Raw genomic sequence first — 20,157 nt, forward strand, 5'->3', positions numbered from 1 at the left:
GCCTTATCGGCATTTTCATTACCGTATATTCCTATGTGGGCGGGTATCTACAAGAAGGTTATTTGTTTGCCTGCCTTAGTTAGGTCGTTGGAGTATTTGATTTATTAATTTAGGTCTGTTTTTGGTATTTTTGTTTTGGAGGGCTTGCAGTCCCCTTAGGGAGTCGGTAAGTATTAGGATTTTTTGTGGTGGTTTTTGGATTCTTGATTATGGAGGGCAGTCTTGATCTCTCCTGGTCAATTGCTGTAACAACATTGTCATCTCATTAAGTTTACATAAATGCCCATTCAGTACACATCTAATTAGTTTTAAAACATGCACTTCCTGTTAATCTATATTGAGAAGACAAAGGTGGGAGCGCCAGTTTTTCCAAACAGTATACATTATAATTAAAGAAATCTCACATGTTAGATGATAATTAAATGTACATGATTGTACATGAAGTTTTCTTACCGGTATTATCTACACCAGGATAGATTTTGGGAACTCCCAGAATATATCCCCTGGGGTTAGATTCTGGGAAAGGGGGTTAGATTCTGTGATATGAATGTTTTAAAACTAATTAGATGTGTGCTGAATAACAGTGTTGCAAATGTGGAGGATACTATTAATTCACAAGTTGACATACCATCTTCTTTAAAGCGTTATCAAGATGTATTACAGTACGCTCAATCCAAAGTAGACTACGTTTATGCACCAGGACTATACATGTCTCCGAGTAATATGGAACTTAGGATCGGCAAAGTGATCAGTTATAATAATAAAATGGTTATTGCTTCCGATCAACAAAAACCAGGTATAAATTCAGATATTAACACCGAATTAATAATGCAAACAAGCACAGGCAAAACAGAAATAGTAAAACCACAGATACCACAGCCATCTGCTGACGCATAACCACAAGTGCCACCACATATTGCAGCTAAAACTCGATGAAAATAACAGCGCTTATAGTAGGTGGAGTCGCGGCTGGTTTACTCATGATTTGGTTAAATAGTTCTTAATGAACTGATTTGGTTAAATAGTTCTTAATGAACTGATTCAGTTAAATAGTTCTTAATGAACTGATTTGGTTAAATAGTCTTTAACGGATACATACAACAGTCCAGCAATAGCCACAATCAGTGCCCACAAGTTTTGACTTAGCCAAGTGGTGGTCTTAGCTAATAAATTCAAGAGCCAGGAAACAATACTCCCTATTATACCAGGAAGAGCAGACGCGGCTTTCCCAGCGAGCTTTCCCAGTGCTTCTCCTAATGCTTTTAAATGCTTTTTTATCCACTCTTTTACGCCATTTTTATTACTAGGTGGTGTGTCACCTCCTGTATTGCTGCCACCGGTTAACGTGAGAGTCAAAGTCGATATAATAAATCCCAATGCGGTTAAAATGCTGGCAATGGTTATTCCCTGTTCTCTGAACAATGTTTTAATTTATCGGCCAGTGCAGTATCATCGTTGAGGACTTGATCGATAGTTTCTGGAATTCGACTGATTTTGTGAACGAAGTGCCTTTCTATTACTCGAAGCCGCTTCGAGGCGGGCCGATCTTTCATCTTCTAAGTTACGCAATCTTTCAGCAACTGAATTCATCACCCGCCTGTTTAAGTTTTCTTTTCTCATATGCTATATGCTTGTCGAGTTCGGATAGCTTGGCTATATTATTGGTGAGTTCTCCCCGCATTGTTTGCATTGCCTTGTCAAGACCTCGTAATTCCTTAATACTGAGATTCAATGATGGTGATACCTGTAACTGAGGATTATCAATGGTGGTCAAGATGTCTTCGAGTCCATCTGAGGCCAGCCTCGAGCTTTCTTCCAAATTATCCTTATCTATGGGACCAAGTTCAGTACGCACAGTCTGAAGAACCTTAGTAGTCTTCACGGAAAGTTTTGCTCTTGAGTAATCTACAAAACCTAATTCATTACGAACAATGTTGCTGCCGTGTTTACAAACTATCGTAGACAAGGCTAGGGGCTTACGAGTACGAGAATTCATAAGATCAATATCCGGAGAGCCACGCAGTCGCAATATTCCTTTACTATCTATCGTAAACTTTAAATAGTCATGACCTATTGGAGTTTCTTTTAAGGCATCGTAATAATCATTAACGGCTGGTTTCAAAAGTTCATCGTTAAGATCCATAAAGCTGGTTTCATCAGTACCCTCTTCGATTGTACTCATATTATCAAAGTTATCTAGATAAAAATCATTGATTTTTATATTAAACATAAGGTTGCATAATTTCAATATAACATTGTCTTCGCAATAAGGATGCAAATTAAACCCACAACGTAGAATTCGGGATCCATTAGGGATCAAAGCATTTCGCCAGTCTGTAACTATAACTAATAACCCAAGTACAATTGATCAGGATCAAACGCTTCTGGTCCGCTTACCTAATCTCGGCGCACACGATGTGTTAGTTCCGGGAACTGCACGACTATCATTTACAATTAGTTTGACTTCTACTGACGCTAGCAGAGAGCTCATTCAGAACATAGGTCGTGCTATTGTTAAGAAAATCGCGATTAAAATTAGTGGTAATGAAGTTTTGAGTATTGACGACAGCGATGTATATTTCTGTGACATGGATCTCTGGAGAACGGAAAAACTTACAGTACCAAGGTATTTGTAATCAGAACACATTGAGACTGCGTGTAGGTGCTGATAGTGGTGCTAATACCGTCATAGGAGATGAGGCTGTTGCTGATCGATTAGATGCCCGATTCTATATTCCGCTCGACTTTGAATTACTAGATGGTCATATGCCCTTCTATCAAGCATCCCTAGGCGATATGTTAGAATACGAACTCACTTTTAATGACTATGGCAGAGTAATCAGAGCTGCTGAAGATGGTACTAGCTATTCTATTGACAATATCTCACTGGAGTATGATAGGATAACAGATCCTGAATTAGCCAGACAAATTCGTAACCAGTATACCGGAAAGTTAGCCATTTTGTACGATCGTGTGCTTCGACACCGAAAGATCACCTGGAACAAAAGAGATACGACATGGAATATTCATCTAAACGTCCCCTCTAGATGGTTGAAGGGTACTTTAATGTTGTTCGAGGATACCGAGAAGTTCTACAATCCCAAGATTACAAAAGTAGAATTGACTATTGAGGGTGTGCCTAATCAACTATATAGTCAAGGCATGCGAGCATATCAACAGTGGGATGAGATTAAAACTCCCTTCTATAAAATGAAGCCCCGAAGTTAACACGGTCGTGAAAGATCTGTCTCTCGATGTATCGATGGCTGAATTCCTTACCACGAAGTATGCGCTATGGCTCGACATGCGAACCACAGACGATGACCAACTACACGGCAGTGGGTGGAGAATAGAAAATGCCAGTGAGGGTGTTACTATACAGATAACGAAGCTCTTCGAAGCGGCTGGTTAATTAAACATTTATTTGTATGTGATTATGGACGTGCAACTTAATATACAGAATGGACGATTCATGTTAAAGCAATCTATTAATAATCTTTTACCTAAAGAACAGCACTGCCCTATCATCTGCAGGCAAACGGGTTGCAGAAAAACAGTTTATATTCTAGTTATTCTACAAAGTCATTATCGGGATGTTTTCGACCATATTATTATTCTGTGCCCGACTATAGCGTTAATAAAACATACCTATTGAGATATTGGCTAATGAATGCTCCCGAGGTGTACAAAGTTGATCCGGGTGATCGTTTATAAGACTGTTTATGAGTTTATCACGAAAAATACAAAGGAGAATCAACCCTATTCATAATAGACGACTGCAGTGCGAGTAAAGAACTCCCAAAAAGAAAGATATGCTTTCATATTTAGCATTCTCCGGAAGACATACTCAGCATAGTGTTTGGGTACTTACTCAAAAATACGACTCTGTCCTGAAAGATCTCAGAGAGCAGACCAAATGGGTAGCCTTATTTCATTGCAAAGACCGAGATTCATTCATTCATGGCTAAGAAAAAAAAAAAAAAAATATAGCAAAATTATAGCAACTGCTAAGCGAAAATTTTGCAAATTTTAGCAAATATAGCAAAAATATAGCAAAATTATAGCAAATATAGCAAAAATACGCTAAATTGAACATTAGAGTTTATTATGTAATATTGTAAACCTATTGAAAGAGTGTTCTGTGTTGTGATTGGCTAATTTGGGTCACATGACCAAATGTCAAAGGGTGAAAATATGATTTGCATTCCCTGAAGCAAGCGACCAAATCACTGTGTAGGAATACATAATTACTCAGCATTTTTTGCATACTAATTAACAATGGATGCAAATTGAAATACAAAATTAACATTCATAACAAATATTTTGATTTTCTCTATTCATGGGAATTATTGGGATTTTAAATTTTTAATTAAAATTATTATCCAAAGTGAAATTAATTGTGTGAAAAAAATGTACAAAAGATATGCAAGATCTACATCATGAAACAGTAAAAAACAGTTAACAATGATCGTGTGTACTTTCATTTAAGGGCCTTCACCTCAGAGAAATTACCAAATATGTACAACAAATATGTTGAAGTGTGACATCACTACCTGTGACCGAGTTTTACAAAATGGCGTGTTCACTGTCAACAGTGCGCGGGATTTTACGAGGGGACTTTGGTTGATTGAGGGATCGTATATACGTAAATGTGACATGTAAGTAATCAGAAACATTCTGACAATCTGTGTACTGTTTTTTGTTGTTGTATTTTTCATTGAAACTAACGTAAATAGTCAGAAATTCTGATAAATACCGTTATCGTTGTGCGTGATTTTGCGTCAGTCATGGCGTCACACAGGACGGGAACTTCGAGAAGTTCTGTTGAAAATATCAAATTATCGCAATGTATATATGTTTAATTCCCTAATTCTTCCTACAATTCTCTTACCGTGTATATTCTGAAAATGCAGATCTCGAGCCAATGTACTCAACGAATAGACGAATGGCTTTGTTTACATTTCCAACAAGTGCAGTTTTTATTTTGCTTCATTGCATTTAGACAGTTTGTATTGGTGACAAAGACCATTTGGCATTTGATTCTAAAATGTATGAGGCATTCAAGGATGTAGGTATCGCAGCTGAAATATATGTGATGGTATTTGCGTCTCATTACCGGTGTACGTAATTACCAAAATCACAATCACCACAGCAGCAACAGTACGTTCGATGTTGACGCATTACAACCGAGAAAGTACGAGGTGTTAATGAGTACGCATGTTTTTTTTCTAAATAACGCTTTAAGGTCTCGAGATGAATTTCCAAGATACAAATACTCGATAAAATCACGGAAATAGACACACACATAGTATTTATCTTCTAAATGAGGTTTGAAATCCTCATTTTTTTTACAACAGTTTATTATTTCTGGCTCTATTGGATATGCTCTATTTCATTATGTTAGACTTAAATATATCCTTAGGTATTACATTTTTGAATGCGATGAACACATCGAACAAATGCTCAAAGAACCTGATCAACATGCAGAAGTAGTTACAGATAAATCTTTAGATAAACATGGAGAAAGACTCGTGGCTTTTGTAGCTGGTGGAAAATGTTCCCAATATTTTGGGGAAAATTATACCACTGAAAAAATTGATAACATGACCGATGAAGAAATTAAAAAACTGTATGCGAGTTACGAGTCTAGACTGGGAGCTACCATGACTAAAACAATAGGGTAGGTTATGTTACAACTATATACAGTCGTAGCTAGTATGTTTCTTCCTATCCTGGCAGAACATCGCCCGTATGTATCCGAATCTCTTGAGGAAGACCCATTCATCGAACACGCTATAAGCGCAGTAAGCTGTGTGTTTTATCATAGATACGGAATGTTCTTAGCGCTGGTGACCACCGCTTTAATAACGGCTAGGTATTGTCAATTTAAACATACGTGCCCACTTACTAATAATGGAGACTCAAGTGACACCTCAACAGATTGTGGAAACACCACAAGTGAACGAGGAAATAACACCGATTCCACAATCACAACAAGTGAATGGGGAAACACAATCGATTGCACAACCACAACAACATGCCAGAGTGACTAAGAATCCTCGAAAAGTCGCAGCTGGTAGAAAGGGTGCGCTAGTGAGGAAGTCGAAACTAATACACAATTCAAATATTGAACATAGTCGTCCAATTAAAACTTGGGCTCCCTGACACTAGGAGTTATTGCTAGGAGTTAAGCCCTCATATAATGTTATAAAAGCAATGAGACTCCAGTTACAGATGGTAAAATGTTGGTAAACGCAATGTATCATTCAGCAGTGGTCAGTGGCTTAGCCATTGGCTAAAATGATTACTAAAGTCACACCACCCAAGCTAGATTTATCCCAGAAGACATAATGAAGTTATTAAATATTTTATATTATTGAACATTTGAATATTTTATATTCATATCAAACATTTGAATTTGGCAACAATTGCGATGATGGTCGGTGGAGCTATTGTTAATGCTCTAGATTTTTCGGGGAGTAATTATTTATTTTCTACTCTGAGGGAATCAAACGCTTAAGAAGTTGAAGAGGAGTGTAAAAGACATAATAAAGCATTAAAACAACTCGAAACAGCCCAGTCACAATGGGCCAGGCGCAGAATGGAGAGATTAGATTTTATTAATGATGAACTGCGTAAAGAGGGGCATTCAATTCAAACATTTAAGGATGTTGAATCTGCCATGCACGAATACTTCCATGTTTACGGAAAGAAACTTGACACAATACCGAGGCCAACAGTAAGTCAGTTTTATACACCGTCAGAGGCTCAGAAAGACCGTGAGATAGTGTTTATAATGTTGGGATTAGCGCTGACTGACTGATGTCTATTTTTAGCTACACATAAGCTATGATCTATAAATAGCGATGACAGCTATGACTCACCAGTGGAGATGTGATTTGCCTTTAAGACAAATGATATGATAGGTGTATAACCATGAATCTGTGCAGATATACACTCATGGGGAAGCCGATTCAATGTCAGAAACCATGTTTAGGTATATATTGTGGTACCCATTCTTATTACATCAGACAAGGATATAAAAGTTATGTTTGTTCTGTATGTGGGATTGGGGTCAAAGGTAGTTACTGTTTATGTAAGAGTCACGGTGCTGATAGGGTTAGGAAGCAGATTATTTACGCTGAGAAGAGAGATAACATCAATGAGAGGAATAGGTTGGGGAGATTACGTATTTACATATGGAAATATAACCATTTAGACATTTGACTCATTTTGTATATACCATTAAATCACAATGGTTTTTGTCAGAGAGTTGAAGGCTTTGGCAAAACAACGTGGTCTAGATGGATATTCTCGAATGAGAAAAGCTGAATTTATTTGATTGATTTACTCGGTTTGGAATACAACAAACCCCAGACAGTTAGAGAACTCAAAGCTCAAGCGAAAAAAAGTGGGCTGAGAGGTTTTTCTTGAATGAGAAAAACTAAATTGATTGATTTACTGGATAATAATAAATCAGTTGGCGATGTTTATTAATTCCAACATGGATGTTAATGATGTTAAGCCAATCGTATCGAGCAAAATACCAGCTGACGGTTAAAATGTCATAGCGCTGAATATACTGCACCTTATTTCCGGAGCAATCAAGAAGTTATAACCGAATCCGATACTATAAACACATCATTAGATACATCAATTCAACGGATACAGGAAACTTTAGAACGCTGGACTAATAGAGGTTCGGGTTGGGGTGTGGATAAAATCGATAGTTTATATTTAGATATAGCAAATTATATGCCTTTCAAATGTGGATCTTATAGAGATTTACCCTTGTATTATAAAAAGAAAAAAACCATAATTAATGTAAAAAATAAAGGCGATGACTGTCTCAGAATGATGATAAGATCTGCCAAGTTCCCCACAGACAAAAATCTGGATAGACCTTCGAGCTATCCCCAAAATGACGGACTAAACCTTGATGGTATAGACAAACCTACACCAATCTCCCAAATTGATAAGGCGGAAAAACAAAATATTTAAGCTATAAATGTTTTTGGACATTCTTCTAAAGGAATTGTTGTACACAGGATAAGTTCCGCCCTGGAACATATTCCCAGAATCAATTCATTTCTGATTGAAAAAGATGGAAAATATCATTATACATGGATAAAGAGTTTAAACAGGCTATTATACGATCAAACAAAACATAAGGAAAAGAAATATTTCTGCGAAAGATGCCTGCATGGGTACAGAAGACAAGATCTATTAGTAGCGCATAAAGAAGACTGCAGAGGTGTTGGACAAACTGGTATCAGGATTGATATGCCTAAAGAGGGAAAACATATACTAAAATTTGAACATTATTGTAATCAAATGCCTGTACCGTACATAATTTACACCGACTTCAAAGCACTAATAAAATATATAGAAAATACCGAACACAATACTGAATGTAGTTTTACGTGCAAAACTCAAGAACATATTCCTTGTGGGTTTGGATATATAGTTGTAAGGTATGATGGGAAAACAAACCCACCCGTGATTTACAGAAGTCCCGATGAAGCGGGAAAGTTCCTAGAATATCTACAAAACGAAGAGAGAATAATCAGGGAAAATCTATCGTGTAAGAAACTCATGTATATGACCAGGGATGATTGGAGGGCCTATAAGAGGTCAACGAGTTGTCATGTTTGTGACAAACCCCTGAATGGGGATTGCATAAGAGATCATTGCCATGTCTCGGGTAATTATCGGGGAGCCGGGCATAACGAGTGTAAGTTGAAACTAAAAATGAATTCTCAAACAATACCCATCCCTGTTGTGTTTCATAACCTTAGAGGATATGATTCACATCTCATCAAGCAAGCTATCTCAAAGACCGACGGTGGCTTAACGTGCATTCCTAATAATATGGAAAAATACATATCATTCTCGTTGACTAAAACTATTCATATTACGGACAAGGATGGGAAAGCCAGAATAAAGCAAAGTAATGGGCTTAGATTCATAGACTCCGTACAGTTTCTGTTGTCAACCCTGGACAATTTAGCTAATGCGAACAATCCCGATGACTTTGCAATACCGAATCAATATACTGATCAGATAACACGTCATTTGTTGTTGAGAAAAGGTGTATATCCATACGAATATATGATGATTGGTCTAGATTTGACGAAACTAAATTACCACCCCTTGAATCATTCTACAGTAACTTAACAGAATCTAAAATAACCGATGATGATTAAGAACATGCTCTGACGGTGTGGGATAAATTAGGTTGTAAGATTTTAGGTGATTATCACGATCTGTACTTAAAAACCGATGTACTGTTACTTGCCAATATATTCGTGATATTTAGAAAGACATGTTTAAAACAAAACGGCTTGGACCCGGCATGGTACTATTCCAGTCCCGGACTATTGTGGGATGCATTGTTGAAGAAGACCGGTGTAGAACTAAAACTACTCACCGATTACGATATGTACTTGTTTTTTGAGAAAGGATTAAGGGGTGGTATATCGATGGTGGCGAAAAGGTATTCTAAGGCTTATAATAAATTAGTGAAAGGATATGATCCGAGTATACCCGACACGCACATATTATATCTCGATGCCAACAATTTATATGGATGGGCTATGAGTCAACCTTTACCCACGGGTGGTTTTGAGAGGGTCGATGTGAATGATATCGATGTGAATAAAGGGTACATACTAGAAGTTGACTTGAAATATCCAACAGAGTTACATAAAGACCATAACAGTTATCTGCTAGCTCCCGAGAGATTAATGGTTAATTAAGATTGGATGTCGGAATATCAACACTCCTTGATGGTAATACTGGGTTAGCTGACGTAGAAAAACTCGTACCATAATTGATGGATAAGACAAACCATATACTGTAAACAGCTTTATTTCTGCGCTGTTAAAATATTGCGAATACCACGCCAAAGACAATACTGCGACGAGATATTTTTGCGAGTTGTCGTGTTGAGATGAACCCTCGCGTACCAAACAATAGACAGCTTCTCTCCGAAGCTAGTTTTTCTGAGTTGGCCGGAAAGTTGACCGGAAGAGATTGCGACTAATTATCAAATACGATAATTGACTCAACTCAGTGTCATGTCATGTGTGGACAAAATTGCAAAGGACAGTGACGCAATCAAGCGAGGTTGGAAGAAGGCAGGATTACTGTGAGGTAACAGTGACACTAACTGGTCTGTTTACACTGTCATTTGTGATGTATTGTGTGACCATTCTGTCATTCATTTGTGTTTTTAACTTATTGAGTAACTTGTAGTTCTGGTTGATGATTTCAACATTTGATGACGTATTGCAATGAATAAAGTATGTATGTATTATTTATACTTATTTTTGCGTTTTTAATTTTTGCGATTGAGTCTCGTTCGCAAAACTCGCAATAATAAAACGGTCGCAAAAAATTCCGTGTTTACAGTAGTTCACTACAGAAATCTCCAGTTATATCTATCGTTAGGCATGTAACTAAAGAAAATACACAGAGTTCTAAAGTTTGATCAAAGCCCTTGGATGGAGCCCTATATAAGGTTGAACACAGATTTGAGAAAGATGGCTACCTGCGATTTCAAAAAGAATCTATATAAGCTCATGAATAAGTCAGTATTTGGTAAAACTATGGAGAATCTAAGGAAGCGTGTTGATGTTAAATTGGTCAGGTCTAATGAGGAAGAAAGACTCAGGAAAGTTATAGCCAGTCCAGCTTTTAACAGAAGTAAGATATTTGATCACGACTTAGCTGCAATACATATGCAGAAGAGTAATATAAAATTCACCAGACCGATGTACGTTGGTATGAGTATTCTTGACTCGTCAAAACACTTTATGTGGCGGTCTGGTAGCCTTGTGGTTAAAGCGTTTGCTCATCACTCCAAAGACACGGGTTCGATTCCTGACATGGGTACAATGTGTGAAGCCCATTTCTGGTGTCCTCCGCCGTGATATTGCTGGAATATTGCTAAAAGCAGCGTAAAGCCATACTCACTCACTTAATGTATGACTTTTATTACAACGAACTTAAGAAGCAATACGGTGATAGATGCGAGGTGTTATATGCCGACACAGATTCTTTGTTGATGGAAATACGAACCGAGGATGTGTATAAAGATATGGCAGAAAAAATAGATATGTACAACACGAGCGATTACCCTTAAGATAATCCACTGCACAGCGTAGTAAATAAAAAGGTGTTAGGTAAGATGAAGGATGAATGTGCTGGGATTCCTATAGCGGAGTATGTCGGATTAAGACCTAAGATGTATTCTATAAGGAAGTCTGATAATGGAGTGATAAGAAAAGCTTAAGGTGTTAAAAAGTATGTGGTAAAAAAGCATATCAAACACGAACAGTATAAAGAAGCATTATTCAACGGTAGAACATTCAAACATGAGATGAACTCTTTAAGAAGTGTCAATCACAGGATATATGGATTCAGAATGAACAAGACATCATTATCCCCCTTAGATACAAAGAGATGGATTGATAATGATGGTGTAACTACCTATGCTTATGGTTTCTTAGGGCGGTAATACTGTATCGTTGGGAACTATGAGCAACTCTTCTCGTACAAATGCCCTGCCTGGTCCATCTTTAAGATAATAAAGAATAGGCTCTCTCCTTCTATCATAACCAACCGACTAATGTTATATATCATAAGGGACCAAATCGGATTGGTTGCGCGACGTAGGCCTCCTTCGAGTTCACCAGGCTGGTATAAATATCTTACGCTTACTCTATCCGGAAGTTTTTGTTCTTTGCCTCTCCGCGGTGCTGAAGATTCAGAAGTCACGGATTTCATTTTAATCGCATCGGATGGTTTCTTCCCGATTAATCTCATTACTTCATTATTCAGTGCTGATACAACAGCTGATAATCGTGTCACCCATTCGGTTGATCTTAATCATTCCGATTTCATTTCGATCCCATACTGATATCCAAACAAACGTTCCGCTAATGTCCGGTTAAATCTTTCAATGATAGCTTGATTACAGTATGCCTCTTTTTGACTGCGCCTGATTTCGACATCGTGCTTTGTTAATAGTTTAGTGACCGATCCCATAAACTCGCGACCAGGATCTACTTGAAATAGCTTAGGCCATTTTAGTGGTCCGCGTTTATATATGCGGCTCAGTGCATTAGCTACTTCTGTTGATTCTTTCGAGGTTAATGGCTCAGCCTCTTTGTATCGACCTGCCACATCTACTACGGTTAAAGCGTATTCAGCCGGGTGAACTTCATTCGTTGTAAAAATATCAAACTTCTTCCTCGGTATATAACACGGTGCCGGTAAGTATATTTGCCACATCGCTTCTTTCTTTAGCCAGTCCTTGGCCACATCTTTAGATACCTTAGCCGCAGTGGCTAATTTTTTTATTGCTCCTATACCTTTCCAATATCCTCTCGTGCTTTAGTAAATTTTATCAATTATTAATTAATATTGATGTTTCTTTTAATACGAATCATGACGATCGTTGAATTGCATCATCATTTTTGCATAAAAAATTCCATCTGTAGTAGCAGCATAGGTATATAAATCTGGCGCCAGTGGAAGTGAGCCAGAATCACCATTACCTATACTACTGCATGTGTTCAGTAGATACATGAATGTGTACAGAGGATACCTGAATGTGTTCAGTAGATAAGTGTTTGTGTTCAGTAGATACCTGAATGTGTTCAGTAGATACCTGCATGTGTTCAGTAGATCAGTGTATGTGTTCCTTAGATACTTGAATTTGTTCCGTAGATACCTGCATGTGTTCAGTAGATAAGTGTACGTGTTCAGTAGATACCTGAATGTGTTCAGTAGATACCTGAATGTGTACAGTAGATAAGCGTATGTGTGCAGTAGACACCTGAATGTGTTCAGTAGATACCTCAATGTGTTCAGTAGACACTTGAATGTGTTCAGTAGACACCTGAATGTGTTCAGTAGATACCTGAATGTGTTCAGTAGATACCTGCATGTGTTCAGTAGATAAGTGTATGTGTGCAGTAGACACCTGAATGTGTTCAGTAGATACCTGAATGTGTACAGTAGTTAAGTGGACCTGTTCAGTAGATACCTGAATGTGTTCAGTAGATACCTGCATGAGTTCAGTAGATAAGTGTATGTGTGCAGTAGACACCTGAATGTGTTCAGTAGATACCTGAATGTGTACAGTAGTTAAGTGGACCTGTACAGTAGATACCTGAATGTGTTCAGTAGATACCTGCATGAGTTCAGTAGATAAGTGTATGTATTCCTTAGATACTTGAATTTGTTCCGTAGATACCTGCATATGTTCAGTAGATAATTGTACGTGTTCAGTAGATACCTGAATGTGTTCAGTAGATACCTGAATGTGTACAGTAGATAAGCATATGTGTTCAGTAGATACCTGCATGTGTTCAGTAGATACCTGCATGTGTTCAGTAGATACCTGCATGTGTTCAGTAGATAAGTGTATGTGTGCAGTAGACACCTGAATGTGTTCAGTAGATACCTGCATGAGTTCAGTAGATAAGCGTATGTGTGCAGTAGACACCTGAATGTGTTCAGTAGATACCTGAATGTGTACAGTAGTTAAGTGGACCTGTACAGTAGATACCTGAATGTGTTCAGTAGATACCTGCATGAGTTCAGTAGATAAGTGTATGTGTTCAGTAGATACCTGAATGTGTTCAGTAGATACCTGCATGTGTTCAGTAGATACCTGAATGTGTTCAGTAGATACCTGCATGTGTTCAGTAGATACCTGCATGTGTTCAGTAGATACCTGAATGTGTTCAGTAGATACCTGCATGTGTTCAGTAGATACCTGTATGTGTTCAGTAGATACCTGAATGTGTTCAGTAGATACCTGCATGTGTTCAGTAGATAAGTGTATGTGTGCAGTAGACACCTGAATGTGTTCAGTAGATACCTGCATGTGTTCAGTAGATACCTGAATGTGTTCAGTAGATACCTGCATGTGTTCAGTAGATACCTTCATGTGTTCAGTAGATACCTGCATGTGTTCAGTAGATACCTGCATGTGTGCAGTAGATAAGTGTATGTGTTCAGTAGATACCTGAATGTGTTCAGTAGATACCTGCATGTGTTCAGTAGATAAGTGTATGTGTGCAGTAGACACCTGAATGTGTACAGAGGATACCTGCATGTGTTCAGTAGACACCTGAATGTGTTCAGTAGGTACCTGCATGTGTTCAGTAGATACCTGCATGTGTTCAGTAGATACCTGCATGTGTACAGAAGATAACTGTATCTGCACCAGCACCTGCATGAATCAAGAAGAAATAGTATTGATCTACCTAAGATCCATGTCATCTTTTTCCTTTCCTTTGAAGTTATATAGCACCACATACACGTCTGTGTCTTTTCTCTTTGATTTCTGCAAGTAAAGTACAGAGGAACAAGAAGATGAATCATACACTTTCATTACATTTTGATGTCATGACTGGTGTACGGGGTATAGATGTGACATAATTCCTGCGAATCCTTAACCTCTATTACATCATAGCCATAAATCCTATATTTTGGCTGCAGACTCACTATTATAAAATATTCAGATTTTCAACAGATGTCCCCTTCACCGTCAACTACACACAACTAGTTGTTCCCCTAATAGCACATGTAGCTCTTCAGCTCTTCTGTGGAAAAAGGCTGGGAAAAACGTCACTTGTTTCCTGTGTGTGCTAGAGTCAACATGTTTTGTTGTTTTCATTCTAGCACATGTTATAATGTTGTCACACTGTTTATTCATTTCTTCAGAAATATTATTACATATAAATATATATTATTATGCCAGAAGTGTGGCCAGTTCATGCTGACTGGAGATCCACATAACTTCTGCTGGAAGTGTAGCGAGGCTTCATGTACGGTAGAGTTGAGATGTGACGTGTTCTCTCCTATCCAAGTCCTTCTTCATGAAGGTAGATGCCTCCATACTCAAGGTGAAGCACAAGAAGCTAGGCCGTGAAGAGGAAAGTCTACTGTATCTTATTGGCCCCTAAGGAGACAATCTCCATGCCTTTGATCCCTTTGACTCCCCAATCAGTTCCAGCCTCTGGATTTGAGATCAGCCCTTTGGAGAGACTTTTCGCCCACCAACAAGCCTCCATCGAAGAGATGATTAACACCTGTCTGGTGCCCATCTCTTCAGAAGTAGATCAACTAAAGAAGTTTCAGGCTCAGAAGTCTTTCTCGGCCATGGAACACGATATGGAGTCTGTACTGGGGAATGTATACAAGTTCTTTAGAGGAAAACCATTTATTAATTTAGATAGGGTGAATTACCGAACTGCCCAAGCTATGGGTTTTTTAATTCATACCATCAAGTCTACAGTGTGATAAGAAAACAATACAGGTATAGGGGTGGTCTCAAAAACAAAACTGGGAAGTAAAAGGATATTAGACAGCTTTGATACAGGGTGATTAGGTGTATAGTGTACAAGCTTTATGAGCAGAAGGTAACCCTGACTTGTGGTAGATTTTGGGAGGAATTAAAGATAAAATTAATGTTTCCCGGACTGCACTAACTATTGCTCTCCAAGAGTTGGGATTTGCACGTGGCAATGACCGAGCACGTTTCAGGGGAAAATATTCCATCCTGTCTGTGAGGTCACATTATCTCTGAACCATTCATAATTATCAGTCAGGACGTCCAGGTAAAGGTAATCGTGTCATTGTTTTGCACGCTACATCCCATGATATGGGGCTTATTGATGAATGTGTGCTAGTTTTCAAGGCAAAAAAGAAATCTGGTGATTTTCATAAGGAAATTATGGGAGGTGATGTGTTCGGTCCCTACAAGACTTTATAGCCAAGAATCAGTCCACGGCTACTGGTCCATTGGCTCACAGACATTATACTATTATCCCACCTTGGCACCTACAGTGGATCATACCGATCGCCTCCTTTGTCCTAAACAAGCTCTCAAGTTCTATCAGGTTCCGCCTTATCCCTTTGGTATATACTGGCTATGATGTAATAGAGGTTAAGGATATGCAGAAATTATCAAACAATAGTTATCATTGTTATTAATTCTAAGAATACTACCTCTATCACATGAGGAAATACTCCAACCTTCCTCCCCAATTCATCAGCCTCCAGTGGTGAGAGGTTTTGGAAAGAAGTGACATTTTTCCCACCTTTTTGCACAGAAGAGCTGAAAAGCTACATGTGCTATTAGGGGAACAACTAGTTGTGTGTAGTTGACAGTGAAGAGGACATGAAGATTTAGTAAAAGTGTGTCCGCAGCCAAAATACAGGATTTATGGCTATAATGTAATAGAGGTAGTATTCTTAAAATTATTAACAATGATAACTATTGTTTGATAACTGACTGGAGACTAGTTTAGGGACACTCTCATTAAAATCAGATTTTAGTTCTTGCTACCGCTAAACAAAGATCTGAGGACATATCATTACGGGTCACGTCAGACCGACCTTTCGTGAAATTTGACCGACCAATGTGATGTCTAACAAGAAGTCAACAATAGCCAATCAGAAGGCAGCTTAATCGAACTTTACGGCACGAGTTTCAAACTGGCGACAATGCTTCAAAACATATTTTGACATACACCCGATTAAAATATCAAAAATTGAACAAAAGATCATTCTGGAATGGCTAATAGATGGTCTAGATTGTATGAATACAGTCAAAAAGTCCATAACTGTCGTTTGGAATTCCCTGTGTGTTTTTTTTCGAGGTTGCACGATCAAAAATCACATTCCAATTGTCACTTTCATGATCTGATAAGCGATGCTCTTATTGGTCAGATGAAAGGTCGTTCTGACATTGCCCTGTAATGGGATGTCCTCATATCTTTGTTTAGCAGTAGCGACAACTAAGATCTCATTTCAATAAGATTGGTTTAGGGAGTAAACATGTGACACAGATGCACAGACTGTAACTGACTATAGACAGGTGTAGGGGGTATAGATGTGACACACATGTACAGACTGTAACTGACTAGAGACAGGTGTAGGGGGGATAGATGTGACACACATGTACAGACTGTAACTGACTGAAGACAGGTGAAGGGAGTATAGATGTGACACACATGTACAGACTGTAACTGACTAGAGACAGGTATAGGGGGTATAGATGTGACACACATGTACAGACTGTAACTGACTAGAGACAGGTGAAGGGGGGATAGATGTGACACACATGTACAGACTGTAACTGACTAGAGACAGGTGAAGGGGGGATAGATGTGACACACATGTACAGACTGTAACTGACTAGAGACAGGTGAAGGGGGGATAGATGTGACACACATGTACAGACTGTAACTGACTGGAGACAGGTGAAGGGGGTATAGATGTGACACACATGTACAGACTGTAACTGACTAGAGACAGGTGTAGGGGGGATAGATGTGACACACATGTACAGACTGTAACTGACTGGAGACAGGTGTAGGGGGTATGGATGTGACACACATGTACAGACTGTAACTGACTAGAGACAGGTGAAGGGAGTATAGATGTGACACACATGTACAGACTGTAACTGACTAGAGACAGGTGTAGGGGGGATAGATGTGACACACATGTACAGACTGTAACTGACTAGAGACAGGTGTAGGGGGTATGGATGTGACACACATGTACAGACTGTAACTGACTGGAGACAGGTGTAGGGGGATAGATGTGACACACATGTACAGATGGTAACTGACTGGAGACAGGTGTAGGGGGTATGGATGTGACACACATGTACAGACTGTAACTGACTATAAACAGGTGTAGGGGGATAGATGTGACACACATGTACAGACTGTAACTGATCAGAGACTGGTGAAGGGGGTATAGATGTGACACACATGTACAGATGGTAACTGACTGGAGACAGGTGTAGGGGGGATAGATGTGAAAGACATGTACAGACTGTAACTGACTGGAGACAGGTGAAGGGGGTATAGATGTGACACACATGTACATACTGTAACTGACTGGAGACAGGTGAAGGGGGGATAGATGTGACACACATGTACATACTGTAACTGACTATAGACAGGTGTAGGGGGTATAGATGTGACACACATGTACAGACTGTAACTGACTGGAGACAGGTGAAGGGGGGATAGATGTGACACACATGTACAGACTGTAACTGACTAGAGACAGGTGAAGGGGGTATAGATGTGACACACATGTACAGACTGTAACTGACTGGAGACAGGTGAAGGGGGGATAGATGTGACACACATGTACAGACTGTAACTGACTGGAGACTGGTGAAGGGGGGATAGATGTGACACACATGTACAGACTGTAACTGACTATAAACAGGTGTAGGGGGTATAGATGTGACACACATGTACAGACTGTAACTGACTAGTGACAGGTGTAGGGGGGATAGATGTAACACACATGTACAGACTGTAACTGACTGGAGACAGGTGTAGGGGGATAGATGTGACACACATGTACAGATTGTAACTGACTGGAGACAGGTGAAGGGGGGATAGATGTGACACACATGTACAGATGGTAACTGACTGGAGACAGGTGAAGGGGGGATAGATGTGAAAGACATGCACAGACTGTAACTGACTGGAGACAGGTGAAGGGGGTATAGATGTGACACACATGTACAGATGGTAACTGACTGGAGACAGGTGAAGGGGGGATAGATGTGAAAGACATGCACAGACTGTAACTGACTGGAGACAGGTGAAGGGGGTATAGATGTGACACACATGTACAGACTGTAACTGACTAGTGACAGGTGTAGGGGGGATAGATGTAACACACATGTACAGACTGTAACTGACTAGAGACAGGTGAAGGGGGTATAGATGTGACACACATGTACATACTGTAACTGACTGGAGACAGGTGAAGGGGGGATAGATGTGACACACATGTACAGACTGTAACTGACTGGAGACTGGTGAAGGGGGTATGGATGTGACACACATGTACAGATGGTAACTGACTGGAGACAGGTGAAGGGGGGATAGATGTGACACACATGTACAGATGGTAACTGACTGGAGACAGGTGTAGGGGGGATAGATGTGAAAGACATGTACAGACTGTAACTGACTGGAGACAGGTGAAGGGGGTATGGATGTGACACACATGTACATACTGTAACTGACTGGAGACTGGTGAAGGGGGGATAGATGTGACACACATGTACAGACTGTAACTGACTGGAGACAGGTGAAGGGGGTATAGATGTGACACACATGTACAGACTGTAACTGACTGGAGACAGGTGAAGGGGGGATAGATGTGACACACATGTACAGACTGTAACTGACTGGAGACAGGTGAAGGGGGGATAGATGTGACACACATGTACAGACTGTAACTGACTAGAGACAGGTGAAGGGGGTATAGATGTGACACACATGTACAGACTGTAACTGACTGGAGACAGGTGAAGGGGGGATAGATGTGACACACATGTACAGACTGTAACTGACTGGAGACTGGTGAAGGGGGGATAGATGTGACACACATGTACAGACTGTAACTGACTATAAACAGGTGTAGGGGGTATAGATGTGACACACATGTACAGACTGTAACTGACTAGTGACAGGTGTAGGGGGGATAGATGTAACACACATGTACAGACTGTAACTGACTGGAGACAGGTGTAGGGGGTATAGATGTGTCATAACTGACTTGAGACTGGTGAAGGGGGTATAGATGTGACATAACTGACCAGAGACTGGTGAAGGGGGTGTAACTGACTGGAGACTGGTGTAGGGAGTATAGATGTGCCATAACTGACCAGAGACTGGTGAAGGGGGTATAGATGTGCCAAAACTGACCAGAGACTGGTGAAGGGGGTATAGATGTGCCATAACTGACCAGAGACTGGTGAAGGGAGTATAGATGTGACATAACTGACTTGAGACTGGTGAAGGGAGTATAGATGTGCCATAACTGACTTGAGACTGGTGAAGGGAGTATAGATGTGACATAACTGACCAGAGACTGGTGAAGGGGGTATAGATGTGACATAACTGACCAGAGACTGGTGAAGGGTGTATAGATGTGACATAACTGACCAGAGACGTGTGAAGGGGGTATAGATCTGCCATAACTGACTTGAGACTGGTGAAGGGGGTATAGATGTGCCATAACTGACAGGAGACAGGTGTTGGGAGTATAGATGTGCCATAACTGACTAGAGACTGGTGAAGGGTGTATAGA

General features: G+C 39.5%; 1 protein-coding gene across 3 annotated transcripts in view; it reads right to left on the minus strand.

Annotated features, from left to right (window-relative positions):
- LOC139466660 (uncharacterized) overlaps positions 1 to 20,157 on the minus strand; it is a 345,287-nt gene that overhangs the window by 23,475 nt on the left and 301,655 nt on the right. For all 3 annotated transcript variants that reach the window (XM_071248253.1, XM_071248252.1, XM_071248254.1), the window contains one exon: positions 14,283 to 14,362. In XM_071248253.1, coding sequence (XP_071104354.1) covers positions 14,283 to 14,362 — 80 coding nt within the window. The remainder of the gene's footprint in view (positions 1 to 14,282; positions 14,363 to 20,157) is intronic.

Source organism: Haliotis cracherodii, unplaced genomic scaffold (assembly GCF_022045235.1).
Source record: "Haliotis cracherodii isolate W230 unplaced genomic scaffold, xgHalCrac1.p SCAF_19, whole genome shotgun sequence".
In the NCBI taxonomy this organism is placed as follows: Eukaryota; Metazoa; Mollusca; class Gastropoda; order Lepetellida; family Haliotidae; genus Haliotis; species Haliotis cracherodii.